Source organism: Glycine max, chromosome 11 (genome assembly GCF_000004515.6).
Source record: "Glycine max cultivar Williams 82 chromosome 11, Glycine_max_v4.0, whole genome shotgun sequence".
Lineage (NCBI taxonomy): Eukaryota > Viridiplantae > Streptophyta > Magnoliopsida > Fabales > Fabaceae > Glycine > Glycine max.
This window is the reverse complement of record NC_038247.2, coordinates 7020737-7039152: the sequence shown is the minus strand read 5'-3', so window position 1 is coordinate 7039152 and position 18416 is coordinate 7020737. Positions and strand designations below refer to the sequence as shown.

At 32.6% G+C, this 18416-nt stretch overlaps 2 protein-coding genes and 1 pseudogene across 2 annotated transcripts; 2 read left to right on the top strand and 1 right to left on the bottom strand.

Annotated features, from left to right (window-relative positions):
- Positions 1-1194: 1194 nt before the first annotated feature.
- On the top strand, positions 1195-4206 carry LOC100804333 (uncharacterized). The gene is made up of 3 exons (XM_003537679.5): positions 1195-1521; positions 2203-2405; positions 3680-4206. The coding sequence occupies exons 1-3, from the start codon at positions 1426-1428 to the stop codon at positions 4002-4004; spliced, it is 624 nt and encodes a 207-aa protein (XP_003537727.1). The 5' UTR covers positions 1195-1425; the 3' UTR covers positions 4005-4206.
- A 1465-nt stretch (positions 4207-5671) lies between these two features.
- Positions 5672-10106, bottom strand: LOC100794071 (phospholipid scramblase family protein C343.06c-like; annotated as a pseudogene).
- A 931-nt stretch (positions 10107-11037) lies between these two features.
- LOC102667517 (uncharacterized protein At1g51745) lies at positions 11038-14839 on the top strand. The gene is made up of 4 exons (XM_006590705.4): positions 11038-11393; positions 11537-12093; positions 12228-12512; positions 13418-14839. The coding sequence occupies exons 1-4, from the start codon at positions 11233-11235 to the stop codon at positions 14635-14637; spliced, it is 2223 nt and encodes a 740-aa protein (XP_006590768.1). The 5' UTR covers positions 11038-11232; the 3' UTR covers positions 14638-14839.
- The last annotated feature ends 3577 nt before the right edge of the window (positions 14840-18416 follow it).

The window sequence follows — 18416 nt, the reverse complement described above, 5'->3', positions numbered from 1 at the left end:
GTACAAAGTTGTATAGAGATGTGAAGCAGGTACCTAACATAAAACAATGTCTAGCGTAAATCATGGGATTCACTTCGTTACGTAAGAATTACTATTACAATTTTATTGGTTTTCTTTTTAAAACGCTTATTTGAATGATAAAGTAAGTACACCGCCGAAGTTCAACTCGCGTGAAACAAAGGAAATTCTATTTGAACGTCCCTTTCCATTTCAACTAGTTTTTAGGATTTTTTTTATCAAAAAATATTAATTATTAGTTTGTTAGTTTTTTTTTAGTTAACATGGGATTTGAATCTACAATTTATTGCTCCTTTCCTTCATTGCCTATTATCAAATTAACCTGTGTTTAAGAGTGGTGAAGCAAGTAAAACCCGTCAATTTCGTTTCCTAATAACAGTATAAACAATACTTAAAGAATTATATGTAACTTTTGTCCGTAAAAAATAAAGTACACAAATAAAATTAAAAAAGATAATAATTTGAGAAATAAAATTTTTACTAGCTATTAAATCAAATACAATTTAATTTAAATTTAAAAGGAATAAAAAATTAAAATTGAATACTCAATTTATAAGATTAGATAAAAACACCTAACTCAACAAAGATAAAAATGTTATAAATAATCTAATTGTGAATGTTCATATCTTTTATTATATATGTTATCATCGTTTATATTATTTCCTTATTTATATTTAACTTTTGTAATTTTTTTAATTATCTTTTTATATTATTTCCTTATTTATATTTAACTCTTATATTCTCTTCTCTATTATTTTTTTCTCCATTTTATATTATATTTAGCAGAGAATAATTCATAAAACTGTTCATTGTCGTTCAAGAATTACTTTCCAAAAGAAACTTCTAAAAATGTTTCTATTAAAAGAGATAGAATTTAAATTAAGAAGCATGTAAATGGATCTTTGACTGAATGAGATGACTGAATATTTTTTCCCACATCTTGACCTACGACCACGTCATTTTTTCTTGATACTTCAAAAATCTAAGAAGCTTTTAATGAAAATGTTAATGTGTTACCGAATGAATTTTCATAGGAGAGAAAACGAATTTAATTTATTCATTTATAGTATGAATTGTAAAATAATTGAAGGTATTCTGGTCAAAAAGACAATTTTAGAACAAACAAATTTTTAAAATGAGTATTACACGTAGGAAGAACAACGCGGAGGTAGTATTTTTATTTTGGTAAGCAGGTATTAATGTGTTACTACCAAATACTACTACTACCGGTTCTGGATTTGGATTCGGTTTTAATATTCGGTTTCCGTGGTCTTCCGAGCTTCTGACATCATTTATTCGAGCCAGAACCACGCTTCTTGGCCACTATCCATCACTGTTTACCAACTTTACACTCTCAACCTCTCAACAAAAGACGCATTTTTTTTTTTTGGTTTGGAAGAGAGAAGAATGGAGAGAAAGGTTCTGATATTGTGCTCTGTTGTGGCCTTCTTGGGGCTGTTGTCGGCTGCAACTAGCTTCGGTGCAGAAGCGACAAGGATTAAGGTTTGTGTTCTGTTCTGTTCTGTTCTGTTTTCATTCCTCTAAAACCCACCAACGAAAGCATCAATCTTTTGCTTTGTTTATCGTTGAATGTCTATGGGGTCTGCTAGTACTTGTGCTTGTGCTTGTCACAGTTGAGCGAGGGTACGCACGCTTTAACGAGTTTGTTATGAGTCTATGCAAAAGCTGAAATTTTTCTTATGTTTAAGCGTTTATGATGTACACCCTTCTAATTCGGGAATTGCATAAAGCCCCCCACTTTTTCTTTCGCTGATTCCGCTGGCTGTTCATCTTTGAAGATTTTGCTTTACCTATAGTGTTCATCAACCTTTCCCTTTTACTTTTCTATTGTGATTAGTTCGATATACTTTTTTTTTCCTACCAATTCTGGAGCAGATAGGGTCTTAAAAAAGGACATGAACACATAGATTCATGCTAGGAGTTTTACTATCAATCCTTTGGGGGGAGAGAAAGAATATGGAATAATATAATAATGTCATGCACATAAGTTCTTATGATGACAAGTTGTAATTTGTAATATACTAGTCCAGTATTTGAGTAATGTACCTTCCACTCTCTTTTTTTACTTTTTTGCCATTCCATTGTAAATTTTGTTGTGTTCATATTGAGTTCTCCATAAACAAAAGCAGATAGAATAACTATTGTACTCTGTTACTTGTGCAGGTTTCTCAGGTTCATTTTGTTACACCAAACCAGTGCACGTATCCTCGTAGTCCAGCTCTGCCTCTTGGTTTAATTGCTGCAGTGGCTCTTGTGCTATCTCAGATAATCATAAATGTTGGAACTGGGTGTGTTTGCTGCAGAAAAAATTTGCAAATCCCTGATTCCAATTGGAAGGTGGCACTGGCCTGCTTTGTTTTATCCTGGTAATTTTCACTTTGTACTTTTTTGTTTGTCATATTCCTGTTCGACTATGCTGGTGTAGCCAATTAGATGGTTGTCCTAATACGGTGAAACCTAAAAACTGGTATCACCTTGGCTTTACACAAAGCAGACCTGAATTGTGGAGTATATGCCATTGGTATTTTTTTAAAGCAATCGTCCCATTTCTTATGCATTATTGTATATATTCCTTGATGTTCGGACATTTGTGATTTTTATACGCACATGAGGAGCAAAATAACACTTGTTCTGAAATCAAAGATGGATTGAATGAGAAGCAACTTGAACTTCGAGACCCCTTCTCTCAGGAAGAGGTGTTGATGAATACGTTACTTGTGAACAAAAATCAACTACCACAATACAGTAGAGGAGTGTTGATATTATTAAGGTCCAATACTCCAACTATACTTATTTTACATGCTGATTCAAGTGAACAAGCAAACGTGTTTGATATATATAATTTGCCTGTAATATGATATCATGAGGTTAAAATCCTATAAGTTGATAGAAATCATAGTTTCATAATTTTCATTATGCATAAAAGACATCACAACTTTTTATTGCTTCTTTTCTAATAACTTTTTCAAGATTGTCAAAAATTAGCAACATGATTACAATACAGAGAAAAATGTTATTTAAGACATAATTCAAGTAAGATATATATAAATTTAGCAACATGATTACCTATAGTTTTGGTTGTAGAAACATAATTTTGTTTATTATTTTATTCTTTCAGTTGAAATGTGAAATATATACTGATGGTATTTGTCACAATTCTTTTCTTGCTTGTAAAAAGTGTACATTTATTTTATTTTATTTAGTAAATGTCCAGTTCATGAACACAAATATAATTATTCTTTATTCGAGATTGTTTTGTTTTTTTTTTAAGTTTATAACTTGTTGCTCTGACTTGTTTATCTGATTATTGTAGAAACAAAAATGAAGCTTGTTCTGTTGTATGGGTACATTGGTTGTGTGTGACTGTGTGGAACAGCATAGAGTACTTCCACTAGGTTTATATCGGAACAGTGGGCTAAATGATTTCATGTTCAATTAGGAGAAAAACCAATGCTCTTATTAATTTAAATATTTGACTTCACCGTGCTTGCTATTATTCAAGGCGAGTCATTTATGTGTTTTCATGCTGACTAGGAATGTAAGCCTATGCATACTATATGTCTCACATTTTGAGCACTGGTACTTGGATTGTAAATTATACTCCTTATTTCTGTGGTTGGAATCATCTCTGTTGTAACAGGTTCACATTTGTAATTGGTTTTCTCCTGTTGCTGACTGGCGCCGCGCTGAATGATCAACGCGGTGAAGAGAGTGTGTACTTTGGCTACTACTACTGCTATGTTGTGAAACCTGGAGTGTTCGCGGGGGGTGCGATTTTATCGGTTGCAAGTGCTGCATTTGGAATTTTGTATTACATTTCTTTAACTGAAAAAAATAATGGTATCCAATACCCATATCCTAATCAAGGGGTCATAGCCATGGCACAACCACAAATCCCATCTCAGACTAGTCAAGAACCTGTATTCGTGCATGAAGACACATACATCAGACGACAGTTCACATGATTGTGTGGAGGCTGCTTTAATCAAAACATTTCTTCTAATGTTTACTCTTAGGAAGCAGTGTTTCTTAGGTCTTGTATGTGCATATGCACCACTTTTGTGAGGGAGTTGTTCATTTTGCCATGTTTATAAATGGATGTTCTAGACTATGAATCGTTGCCATGTTTTAGATATTAGATTCGATGCATGTGGAGGTAGGCTTGAATATGATCTTTAAAGTATTACAAGGTATTATGCAAATACTAAATAATAGACTATGATTTTTTTTATTTACGTGGTACACGAGTTAACGTAAATAAACTGTTAAGCTAGAATTGTCATCCAAGTTCCACACTCACAACATAACTTGTCTGTTAAACGTGATCAATGGGTCATGTTTTATGGTGCACGTAAAACGACCTGTTGCTATAGGTAATTCTAATATTTTAGTTAGTTGCATTTAACTGCCGTAACTGTTCTAATTTACATTGGGGTCATTAAGTAAAATTTGACCACTCATTATAATTTGCTACTTTAGTAAATTGTGTGCTGGTTGAATCGTTCTTGGCGGGTTGGCCGCTCATGGTTAAGTTAAGGAAATAAATTGGCAAAACACATTTATGATAAACACCCCATGTGCACTTTCTGCAAATAGTGATTGAATATTTAGTGGCCTTTTTTTCTTGGAAGAATTTGTTAATTGACTTGTCTAGCAACTATCACTTCCACAATCATTTGTTTAATTACAAATTATCTCATGACTCAAATGGTTAGGGCCACGACCACGACAAAAAGGCCCCAATATGTTGTTACTCAGGCCATTCCATCCTTTCTCTTCACGTTAGTCAACCCTCCAGAAAACAACCTCGCACCATGAGAAATTCACGGAATATTTGTCATTTTATACAACTTTTTCCTTCTCTTTTCTCTTTACCAAACAATCATCTCACTTTCTATTTTTTTTCTCCTCATTTTTTTCCTCAGTCATTCCTCTATATTTCTTTCATCAACCAAAGTGTAAACGATAAATAAAAATGAAAAAAAATATTAATGGTTTATAAAATAAATGTCACACTAAACAATACAAAATAATAATTTTCTCAAATTCATGAGCATTCCAATGTATTTGAGACATGCACAAATACAAAAAAAAAATAGTTCGGGATTAAGTGAGCACTGACTTGTAGTTTTTTTTTCAACGAAAGCCTGTTCTTAGCGTCGGAATATATGTAACAAAAATGCATTGTTTTTCAATTGATTATAACATTTTGAGCCTTTGATCACCTTCGTCTTCTACCAAACTCTTGCCTATATTGTATTTGTATTTAATATATCCCCAGCCATATAAGCAGAGTTAGCTGAAATTTCGACATCAAGAAAGTTCTTCATTATATAACTCCAAATCTCAAATTACTTGCTTGAAAACATGATTTGCCAGAAAATGGTAGTAGCTCAATTAATCAGTTTGTCTCGGCATTTCATCATACAAGTGAATAAGACATCCCCTAATATGAGAATGATTGTTCTTTTATTGGTGAATAACGGCATTAACCACTTGACCTACATACAAACCAGTTAAACAAAAAAAGAAAAAGAAAACAAACATACAAATCAGTTCAAAGATCCAATGTCCCGGTAGCCGTGCTTTAATTTTCATAGGGACCAAAATGAAACTCCGATGAGAGTACAAGGAATAAAAATGCATCTTAATCTACTTTTACCCAACAAACAAAGCAATAATTATCTCATTCCCTTGTCATCCAACAAAAGGGAACAACAGGCAAAAATAGAAGAGTTAAAATTTTGATTTTGTTACATGAATAAATGGACCCCACTACAGCTATCAAGAGTATGGAAACGGAGTCAACATTGGTATTAGCTTAGAACACCTTCAATTTTAAAAACTACTTGGTAGAGAATGGCTTCAGGGACTACGTTGGCAGTAGATAACCAGATTACACTGTCTGTCAAATCAAATTTACTCTTCGGCGACAAGGAAGGGTAGTCCCCTAAAATCCCAAATTAAAAAAAAAAAAAAATCAATACCAATTACAATGTTCTGACAGTTGCCAAGTCAGAACAAGATAAATGCACTAATAATAAAAGGCAAGAATGGTGTTTGTATATACTCCTATAGGTCAGAAGGTGATCCTTTTCTAAAAACTTTATTTACACAGAATACAGTCATGTTAAACAATCCAAACAGCTTACCAGCCCCCGTGTCTTGAGAAGTAGTCATTATCTAGTGATATGGCAAAAGCTACAGTTACAGCTCTCTCAGCAAGGGTCATTTTGCGTCTGACTTCCAGGTCTTCAATCTGCAGAAAGAACATCATAATATCATATCAATTAGTTAAGAGGAGAGTGAGGTTTCTAAAGAAAAGGGGGGTGGGGGTGGAACTTTACTGCACTAGCAAGGCCAATCTTGGAGCTGGGATCAGAACTCCCAAATCGAATCACATATTGACCAGCATCAGTTAAAATCTGCACAATTTCAGCAAATATATGAAGAACTGAACATGAAATTCATCAGTTCAATTCAGTTGAGAATCCATAATAATAGTTAGAAAAGTTGATGTTCAATAGAAGGCACAAGGTTAAATCTGAGGCAACTGAGAAACGCAAAGAAAAAGCAAGAGGCAAGGATATTTGGTACACAACCAATAAAGGGCTAGTCATCTGATTAAAAAATGGAGGGAGAAACCTTAATTATAATATAGATAGATAAATATAAAGTTGATGATTCTATTGTTTCAACTTTCAATAGAAAATTTAAAAATGACTTAAATATGTTTGAAATCCCTAATATATACCCAATTTTTGTTGAGTCCTAATAAAATTTTTTGTTGTTTTAAGTCCCTGATATATTCGAAGTTTTGTTCCAAATCTCTGCCTTGAGTTAGGTGATGACATGACACCATCTCAACAACTCTTCCAATATATATCAGCCGTTGGGGTGGTGTCACATCATCACTTAATTGATGACAAAAATCCAGAACAAAACTTTTAATATATCATGGACTCAAAACAACAAAAAAATTTATATCAGGAACTCAACAAAAAACCTGATATATATCAGGGACCTAAAAGTTATTTAAGCCTTTAAAATATGTGCTAAATAACATTAGTTGTCACTTACCTGGTGCAAAAAGACATATAGATAACTTAGCAATGTGGTTGATTACAATAAATATCAAATTTGGATTCATTTTGTAGAACAAAACCAATGGAAATCCCAACCTTACAGTAAATATTTTAAAAAGGAAAAAAAATATTTAGAATGTTTAAAAATGTCAGGCCAAAAATGATAAAAGAGAAAAATAGTAATCAATGATTAGCATGTTTAACAAAGGTAACAGGAATAATTTTTTATCAAAAAGAATAAGGTAAATGCCAAAAACCAACCTCAAAGCCAAAACCCCTCCAATCACGATCTATTTGTGCAAGTACCTCACCATTAATATCTTTCAATGTGAATGTCCAATTCCATAAGCCAGGATTCTCAACCACAGCAAATTGCTTATTCCTGCAAATCTTATTCTTATAACCGATTATTTGCAAAAATATTGGTAGAGAGACAACATGCTTATTGACTTTCATGAAGTGAAAAATTACAGAAAGATAACAGATAATTAGGAGTGAAAATTTTGCCACCAAAAAATTAAGTTCTCTTAGAAGAAACAAGTATATAAATGTGATCCTGAATCACAGAAAAGTCAAAAACATATCATATATAATGCAAGTTGCTACAGAAAAAAATATTCAAAACTACATAAATTAAATAATAATACAGTTCATATTACTTCCTCCATCGACAGTTAAATAACTTCTATTCTTTTGTCAGCAATTTCAATTTGAATCCAATGGGGATATAAATAACACACAATGATAATCAAACTATCAAAGTCAACCTTTGGTGATAAAGGAGTTTATGGATTGAAAGAAGTTTGACACAATAAACTCCTAATTCACACAAAACACTGCAAACTCCCACCCTTGGCCGCTTCTATTATTTGTTTACGAATTCATTATTTGGGAAGTTATGTAAGACTTCAACTTTTAAACACATTTTTTCCCAATGAAATATGCAGATGTAAAAAGATAACTAAAGAGAGTAAACAATGTTATGATTTCAACAATTAATTATAACAAATAAACTCAAAACAGTCTCTTGATATTACCCCAAGTACAAATCATAGATTCTCCTCCAAAGATGTCATCGCCTGTGAACTACTCCAACTTCCTGAAGAGAGGATTTGACACAATTAACAACTAAAGTGATGATAAACAACTTAATAATGTAAAACAATGTACAGCATTTAACCAAAATGGCATACCTTACCATCAATTTCTGCATAAATTGAGCTTGTTATCCACCAAAAGGGTCTGCAAACCTAACCATGATAGTTGTTTGATTTATTTCACTAAGATGAATAGGAAAAAAATCAAATGTGTAAAAAAGAACCAACACAAAATATATGTTCCTTACCCTAAAGAGCTTGTTCCCCAAGGCATCAGTTATGTATGCAACAAAAGGCCGCCTAAGACGAAGCAACTGCAACAAGAAAGGTTGAAATGGAATAAAATGAAACAAATATTTAAACAAAATTCATAATACATACATGCAAACAAAATGGTAACAATAATATACATATGCAGGCATTGTAGGTTTGGTTGATTGCGGTACCAACAAAATGGTAACAAGAACAATAATAATAACAACAACAACAAAAGCCTTATCATACTAGCTAGGTGAGATTGGCTACGTGGATCACAAGACATCATTGGACTTGGTTAAAAATCAAACTCTCAAGGATGTTATTCACTATGAGATCCCTTTTACCACAAAATGATAGTAAACAATAAAAATATATAATTACGATTTTCGTTCATGTGGATGATACATGACATGGAATACATTTTAGAATAAAACAATCAAAGGAAGTCAAGTTCAAATGATTGAATTGAGTACCTGTCTGGTAATGATGTTGCTCTGTTCACGAATAAAACCTACAGGCTACATCAAAACAGCAAGTAGAAAAAAAGGTCAACCATGGGCTATGTAGAAAATTACATGTATATGGTATAACTTAGTAATGAAATAGAGATAATAATTGTCACTGACCGACTGCGGGTAGCAAGCATCTACAATGGCATATCAATTTTCCTTTAATCCAACAAAACAAAATCGCAAAATTAGACTTGGAGTAATGTCCACAATCTCAACATAAAAAGTATCCCATTAGACATAAGCAGAAAGATAAAGTGAAAATGGGCTATTCAAGAAGTTGCTTAAATATATCTAAAGGAACCAGGAGGCATCAGAGAATAAAGAAGATCACCTGTTCAAAGCCTAGTACAAGATTTGCCCACTCGATATCTCTTGTAATTAGCAAGTTGGACCTGGCAAGCAGTGGTGCTACCTTGGCCTAATCAAGAAAAGGCAAGTACAACATCTCCATATTAAAGTTGACAAAAGGGATTTAGAATTAGGACCATTTGTTTGTCATTTTTTTAAGGGATGACAAAAATTTGTCTAAACTCCAAAACAATTAAAATAATGTGTGTGTGTGTGTGTATATATATATATATATCATAAAAGCTATTTGGTTCCAAAATTTTATGCTAAAGCACCCTTACAATTTGTATCTACATGACTGAAATCATCGTCATGATTTAGTTCAACTCTAGTCATTGCAAGAAGTACAAGAATGTTTGTCAAGACTCAAGAGTCAAGAACTCAAGATTATTAATCTAACATAAGAATGTGTAACAATTCAAATAATTAAAAAGAAAAAAGAGCATTGGAAAATCTAGGCACAAGAATTGACCTCTTGGGGAGACTGTGGATCGAAAAAGTCAGTGAGCGATTGACTGATAGGGGGTTGCTTCAAAACGGGACGTCGTTTAGGTCTCCTGGGGAGAGCAGATGTAGCGGAAAACCACCTGGGGTTTCTCATTTTGATATCATCGACCCAAAGCTTTACCAGGAACTCCCTCGTCAACTTATGAAGATCCACTTCGATCACGTTGGCAGCACCGTTTCCCACCAAACGCCAAGATGGTTTCAAGTTCTCTCTCACAACGGACAACTTCTAATTAACGCTCGGAACAAACATGCTATTGATTAAGTAAATAAATAGTTTTAATATTTCTGTTAAATAGTTCTAATTAACTTCTACATTTCCTTATAGGGTTAGCCTCTCCTTAAGTTTTAATATTTCTGTTATACTATATGCAGTTTTTTTATATGGTCAATATTTTTTAACAATGAGTTATCCATTTATTTTCCCTAATAAGAATAATCAAACTCAATCACGACCTACGGCATAATTATGTGTAAAACATTATTAATTTTGGACTTATCTCGATTACACATTTTTTTAACCTCCTCTATTGTTATCTTAAAATTTATTATAAAACATAAATTATTGTGATCTCACTTATTATTTAAGGAACAATACTCATGATTTCATAATTTAAAATAAATAAATCTTTATCTTTTTACTTCTTATTTAGTAATTAATGTTAAGGTTTACTGTTTTTTAATTCTTGATTTTTTTTTTAAATTTATATGTTTAGTCATTCAACTTCTTATTAATTGATTATCGTCTCTTAACTTTTTTCTTCTTTATTTTTATTTTTCCAACTTTCCTTCTGTCCTTAAGGACCAAAAATAAGAACAAAAAAAAATTAAAAGAATAAAATTTTAGGACGAAAAAAGATTAAGAGACATTAATCGGTAAAAGAAGTAAAAAAACTAAAAAAATAGTAAACCTGCATTATTACAGCACGTTAATAGACTAAGAATATTTCAGAAAAATAAATCTATTTTGGGAGTAATAATATTTTTTCTTATAATTTTGGGATACTTTAGGAAGAAAGTATTAAATAAATACGAATACATTTAATATTTTAGACTAAAAACATTTAATACTTTCTGTATCTAATAAAAACAAAAAATAATAAAGTTTTTTTCTAAAATAAATAAATAATTTTGTCCATATGTGTTAATTAAAATGTATAAATAATGAAGGCCTTTTAAGAGATGTGAGTTACCCAATCCGTATATTGAGTTCAAAATACAAACAAACAGTGTAGCCCAGGGAAAAAACAAAAAGACTGAAAAAATGAAATTTCCCCAAATCTGAATGGGAACATATGCCCTAACCCATTTCCCTCTATTCGGATCCTCCAGTTACGACGTCGACGGTTCCCGGATCCTGCGCTCATCGGTTCTCCGGAGAAGCGTATGATGGATTGCGGCGTTGGATCCATCGTGTGGGTGCGTCGGAGAAACGGGTCGTGGTGGCCGGGTCAAATCCTCGGCCACGACGACCTCTCCGCCGCTCACCTCACCTCGCCTCGATCCGGAACCCCCGTCAAGCTCCTCGGCAGAGAAGACGCCAGCGTGTAAGTTTTCCTTCTCTCTTCACTTCTTCACCAATTCCGTTTTTTGCGACTAACTTAGCTAAGTTTCATTTTGTTGTGTTCTGTTGTGTGCAATGCATCTATTAGCATTCTTAATAGATTTCTGTTGATTTCGCGCTCCTTAGGGATTGGTACAATTTGGAGAAATCTAAGCGTGTGAAGGCATTCCGGTGTGGCGAGTTTGATGATTGTATTGAAAAGGCTGAAGCCGCTCAGGGAGGGCCGTTGAAGAAAAGAGAGAAGTATGCGCGCCGAGAAGACGCCATTCTCCATGCTCTTGAGCTTGAGAAACAGATTTTGAAGAAGCCAGGGAAGTCAGGTGCTAGATCATTGAATGCTGTTAATAAAGGTGCGGTTGCATCGCCACAGGAAACACTGGGAAATGATTATGAAAACCATGCAAATTTGAATGTGTATTGTGAAAATGAGACTGGTGGAGGTACCTTTGCTTCCGAGGTTGCCAAGGATGGGAATCAACTGCGTGTGGAAGTAGATTATTCTGAAACGACGACTCCTCGGATGAGAGACTTGCAGGATTTTGGGCTCAGAATTGCCCCCGTGAAAAAGAAGCTGTCATCTTCTGTTGATCCATACATTTCTCAGAAGCGGATTGTTGACAATGGTGCTCGGGTTCTTGCAAGTGGTGGTGGTATTCGTACGGGGAGTGCACTTCTCATGAATGGTATAATTCTCTAGAAAAGAAAAAAAAAAGGGCCAGATGAGAGATTCAGTGAGAAATCACTGCTGTTTTACTGTGAAAATTAGGGATATGTGTTACTGTGTTAGGGTGTAACCTGACTATGGTTCTGTTTTCAGGAGCTGGACAAATAGGAGCTTCCCGAGCAAAAAGGAGCAGATATGGGCATTTTCCGGCTGAGTTTAGTGATTCTCTTGAATACAGAGAGACTCTACCCCGTGTTGAGATGTCACCTTCCCAACACAGAAGGGAGTTTCCTTATCATGGTTCTTTGGTTCAAGATGCTGAATATACTTTTATGGATGATGTTGAATCTGATTCTTCAGAAACAGCTTCTACAGATTCTGATTCTGATTCTTCTGAGACAGAGGCAGACATGGATGAAGAGATGACTATTTTTTCAGGTTAAGTTTCTACTATTCTTATACTATCCTTATCTTAGCAGTATGATCTATTTGCCACACCTTGAGAAAAAAAAATGCATAAAAATCCAGCACATATATTCTGCCAGTATCTTTTATTTAGTGATTTTACTTTTCTTACACTTAATTATGTTCCTTGGCTTCTTGCACTAAACATAGTTGTTAGTTATTTTTGTGCCATGATTGTATATTTGTTATGTATATTGAAATGAATAATTTGCAAGTCATTGTCTCAGCCTCTGATGCAGTATTGTAGTTGTTCTTCCTCTCTGCATTCCTGCATCATCCATACCTTGGTTTACTAATTTGCAACTTCAACTAGTGATGGTATCCTGACAAATGGCTTAGAATTAGCTTAGTCTAGAGGACAAACCTCATTCCCCTAACATTTTTCTCGTTTCATCTCTTTTAATGAAATTGACAAAAGATTTTTCTGGCTTATTATATCAATGACCAAGATCAATTATGATCCTATTCCTACATTAGATTGTCCAATCTGCTATAAGATTTTAATCATATGACTCTAAGATCTCCCACCCTTTTAAGAATCTACTATACTTTTTATTGCATGTGTAAGAACTCAATACCTTAGAAAAAAAGGTCACAATGGATAAAAATGTACTATATGAACAATCCAATTTGCTAAGGTCTTGGGAGTGAAGTTTAGGGGGAGGGATAAAGAAGGAATTGCCATATGCATATTTTAGTTTTGTCATGTTTTATGTGATGTATTTTGGGAGTCACTTTCAATTTGTGTCGGGGGCATCTAAAATTCTTGGCCTCATTCTTGATAAGCATTAAGGGTTTCAGTTTGTGTTTTGACTTTGTTTTAGCTTTCTTTCACATCATCCTTCATGGCTTTACTCAGGATGTTCCTATAACTGCAGAAACTGGTCATGATGCTGAAGAACACGAAAGCACTAGCAGTGAGGAGCTTGATGAATTACCAATTTCCAGTGACATGCCTCACCTTTATCCTCGTGACTTAATAACATGTAGTGATGCTGTGTCTAAATGGCAACTTAAAGGGAAAAGGAATAATCGGAATCTTGTAAAGAGGTCCGTTGGTGCTTCTGATGGAAAATGTATTATGTATGGAGCAGGAGCAGATGTTGAAGGAAGGAATGGTCATTTAAGGCACAATAGAAAGGGTCCAAGTTTGCACTGCTACAAATTTGATTTTGGTGATACTTTGGATGATGATGATCAAATTTTTGGACTGGAAGATGAATATTCTCTAATAACTTATAGATCTATATCAAAAAGTCAAAATAAAATTCATCATGGTGTAGCTTGGAATGATTTGGCCTGGGATGATCATCTTGCTTCAAAAGGACATTGGGATGTGAAAGCATATTCTCCAGTATATGGTGATCGTTGTGATTTTGGTGGGAGGGTGAGGCCGATGCTGGTTGATGTAGATTTGAAGGTTCAAGCAAGCTATCGGAAAGAGCATGTACCTTTCATTTCTCTAATGAGTAAATTAGATGGGAGGGCAATAGTAGGGCACCCAATTCAGGTTGAGGCTCTCAAGGACGGTTCATCTGATATTCTATTTCCTGCAACTGATGACTTCGGTAATGATGGGATTGCTATTGAGGGAAGTAGCGTGCTTCCACCAGCATGGAGGACTGCAAGGAGAACCGCAAATTTTCGTGTCCCACGCCCCCATGTGCCATCATCCAATGGTGCTGAAGTTGCTGCAGAGCTTCCCTCTTCAGATCAAGAACAAAACTTCGAATATAGAAGTTTAAATGCTGGAAGTTCCAGTCACCAGGTTAGCCTTCAAAAGAAGAGTGGCCTTAAAAGTCATCGGTCTTCAGCTGACAAAGAGTCCTCAAAAAAGGTGCCAAAGAAATCGGGCTTGTCATCTAGCCAAAAAACTCGAACTCTGTCCTCATTATCTACTGAACATAATCTTAATAGAAAACCATTACATGATAGCAGTAGTTATCAAACAGATAGATTGACTAAACCAGAAATCTCTGGGCCGACCACAGTAGCTTGCATACCAGTCCAGTTAGTATTTAGTAGATTACTAGAGAAGATTAATAGGCCTCCGTTGAAAACAGCTAGTAATGCGGCTTTGCTGAATACTGGTGTGTAGAGAAATTCATAGGTTACATGTACATTGTTATATGGGAACAATAATCTTATAGTTGTAGCACAATATGTTAGGCATGCCTTGTTTCTGACATAGGGAAGTCCTATTCAATTTATTGTCAGCATTTTAAGGATTAATATGCTGTATAGTTCCCTATTCACCATGTATTTAGTCTAGATAAATAAAAGGTACATGAAATTTTTTAGCTGTCTTGTAAATTACATTTGCCAGAACTTGGTTTCCTGGGAACTGCAAACTAGCTAGTTATTGATTTATTAGTTCTAATATTCATGGGAACTTGAAAGTCCAATAGAATCTAGTCTATTGGTAGCTCTATGTTGATGCTTTTTGGCAAAAAAATCTGCTGAAAGTCCTAGGTTTTCACAAACAAATATATAAGCTCCCTGCAGCTGCTTCTTCACTACACACTACATGCATGTGTTTGGCATGTAACAATTCGTGGTATAATCAGTTTCTTTTTTTCTTTTTGCTAAAATATATATTATAGAAACTTAAATTTGCTCATTTGGAAATTGGTAACTATGGTCTACATAAATGTGTACATAGCTGCTGATTGCTGTGTCTGTTTATGATTTTGACAGATTTGGTTAAGTTTGTGTTAGAATGTTGTCTTGTTGTTTTCCTAAGCATTATGTTATAATAGTGATACTGAGAGAGATTTACAGGCTTAAACTATTAGCATTGCTAATTATATAGTTTTTTTATTTATTTATAAGAAACTATATAATTAGCAATGTTAATAGACAATGAATCAAAATAGAGAAAAGTAAAAAAAAAAAAAAAAAAAGTCTTGCTAGTAGGAAAAAGTAAAATTTAAAATAATAATCAAAATGGTGAAATAGTAATGCCAATATTCTATCAATCTATCTATATGTAGAGTATTTATATATTATGAATCTTAAAAGCACAAATTTTTTGGGTGATGGGAAAAGCTATATAGGATAATATATTGTTTCTATAGGATGCTATAAAAGATTAATTACAAATGTATGGTTCTTTTTTTTTGGACAATTTACAAATGTATGCTATTTCGGCATTTCCCAGAGATATTTTTTTATGTATTGTAAATATTTAAATATTGGCGGCTCAACCAGATATTTAGAATGTCGATCCAACTGAAATCTATAATTCAATAGCAGGTGAAGACTTTACTGACCATGTGACCTAGGGTTTTAAGAAAATGCTATCTCAAACAAAGAAAACGAACATGGAAATTTTTTTTGCAAGAAAACCAGTAATTAGTGTGTAACAAGATGTGCATTTCTTTTATCTTTGATCACTAACGTATTTTTGATAACTTTAGAATCTATTACAATGTTGAATAACAAAAAATATGAGTTAATAATTAGAATATCTAGCAAAAAATATGAGTTAATAATTAGAATATCTAGCGTTGTTAGTTAGGCTATTTGACTTGCTCTTTTTTTTCTCAAACTTTTTCTTGATTGATCGTTTACAATCTTTCTGTTACAATAATTAACAAGTCGTTCGTCTTTAATTTCACATTCAACACCCATCTTTCTCTCTTCTCTTTTAGACCTATTCTTATTCTTTGTCATACCAGCCCGGCTATGACCACAACTAGTGTGATATTTTCTTTTCTTACCGAATTACCACTCTGAAACTCAATTTCGATAACTTTCCATCTTGGAAACAACAAATTAATTGACGGTGTCATACGTGCATGTAAACTCCAAGAATTTCTTATTAATCCGTCTGTGCCTTCCGGCTATCTGAAAGAAAATGATCATAGAAATGATAATAATAAGGTGAATCCTGCTTAGACTGAGTGGAAACAACGTGACTCTCGTTTTCACATGACTATTGTCCACTCTCTTCGAATTCATTCTTAACGATTTTCCGAAACTTGCAATATGAATCAAAGCTGAAGAAGATGAAGAAATCTTCCTCCCGGGACAATGTCAAATGTGCTACCAAAGTGTTCTTGGTCATCCTCTTATCCCACCATCTATCGGGGATTCTCATGCAAGTAGGCATTCTCTAATGCATTTGTGAGGAAATTACTATGCAAGAACACTTTGGGATAAATATTCATATATATATATAGGTTTAAATACGTGTTTTTAGTTTTTAAAATTTGGGTAATTAATTTTTTAGTTTTTCAAAATAAAATTTATTTTTACTAGTATTTTAAATTTTTGAAAAACTATTTTTATTTTATTTTAATGGTGTCACAATTTATTACAATCTTACATCGCCAAAAATGTTTTTTTAATGTAATTTCTTAAAAATATTTTGTGACCGTCTAAAGTTAACAACATATGTAAAAAATCACAACAATTTAATGTTTATATTTTTATTTTTCTTCTTTAAAATCACTAAAATATGTCAAATAATGATGAACATACCATATGAGTATAATATTTTGGTAGTCTAAATTGCCAAAATTTTTGTAAGAAAATAAAAAAAAAATGGTGGTTAAAAAGCACTACAAAGTGTGAAACGGTAAACACAGTGAATAAAAAGCTAAAAATAACTTTTTGAAGATTTAAGAGACTAATAAAAATATTTTTTAAGAACTAAAAAAATAATTACTTAAATTTAAAGGAATTAAAACACAGTTAAACTTATATTATTATATGCATAGTGAGAGAAAGAGAAAATAAATAAAAATATAAATAAAATAGATATTATGATATGATTGAATAGAAAGTTAGAGAAAAATTATAAATATTGATTAGGTGTTTAAAAGTATGGATGTATTATACTCAAAATTTCGAGTAGACAAAAATTAACACTTTTCAGAAAATTCAACCCTAGGATAATATAAAATATGAAAAGCCCATTTGTATGTGTTTCTATAAAGTTTTTTTTTAATAAAGTAAGTATTTTTTTAATGAAAACGTTTTATGTTTTTTTAAGAAGTAAATGATTTCATCTTCTTAAAGCATTTTTTTAGAAAGTCTTTTTTAATTTTAAACAAACTGATTCAAAATTAGAATACAAAAAAATTATATATAACATATCTTATTATATATTTATTTAATTTTATGATTTAATTATATATAAGATTAAGATTAATATATAATACACTAATACATCGAATTGAATCATCTTGTCTCATATGTTGTTGGGTCAGGTTCAAGTTAAAAAAATGATCTCCATTAAATTTTTGAATTGAATAGAAATAAATCATCCACACTTATCTCATAAATACTTTGGTATCCTCTAATTGTGTAGTAAATTAGTTTACAACAAACAAATTTCCAAATGGACAAATCCTCCTATTAAAATAAATGAAGCCTATTTTACATAAGAGTGGATGGGTCAAGTTGGCTTAAGTTTAGTTATATATAAATTTCAATTGATCAACCTTAATTGGTTTGAAAAAAAAAAAAAGACAACCAAAAATAATGAATATGTTCACATTTGAGTTGATTTAGGTCGGATCATCTGATAAAATAAATAGAAAAATAATAAATCATAATAAAATGAAAGAAAACTAATGGATAATACTAAAATTAAAAATTATAGAAATAAATAATACAAAACTGTAGAATTACAAACATAAAAAATAAAAATTTATAAATTATATGGGTTTAGGGTGATTCGGATTTTACATGCTAAAATTTAATGCCCAAATCATATAATTATTTTTTAAAAAAATTCAGTATAATTAATTTTTAATTTTAAAATTCGAGCTAATCTAATTTATTTTTTTCGTTTTAATCTAATTGGAGTTGATTGGGTCACCAAGTCAATCCACCCCTTTACACCCTTCATAATAAGTGTAAAATCTC

What these genes read in the sequence shown, in the direction of transcription:
- LOC100804333 (XM_003537679.5), top strand. Translation starts at nt 1,426, where the DNA reads ATGGAGAGAAAGGTTCTGATATTGTGCTCTGTTGTGGCCTTCTTGGGG. An exon ending in CAGAAGCGACAAGGATTAAG is followed by an intron (nt 1,522 to 2,202) that starts GTTTGTGTTCTG and finishes TTACTTGTGCAG; the next exon opens with GTTTCTCAGGTTCATTTTGT. An exon ending in GCCTGCTTTGTTTTATCCTG is followed by an intron (nt 2,406 to 3,679) that starts GTAATTTTCACT and finishes CTGTTGTAACAG; the next exon opens with GTTCACATTTGTAATTGGTT.
- LOC102667517 (XM_006590705.4), top strand. Translation starts at nt 11,233, where the DNA reads ATGATGGATTGCGGCGTTGGATCCATCGTGTGGGTGCGTCGGAGAAAC. An exon ending in GGCAGAGAAGACGCCAGCGT is followed by an intron (nt 11,394 to 11,536) that starts GTAAGTTTTCCT and finishes CGCGCTCCTTAG; the next exon opens with GGATTGGTACAATTTGGAGA. An exon ending in AGAGATGACTATTTTTTCAG is followed by an intron (nt 12,513 to 13,417) that starts GTTAAGTTTCTA and finishes CTATAACTGCAG; the next exon opens with AAACTGGTCATGATGCTGAA.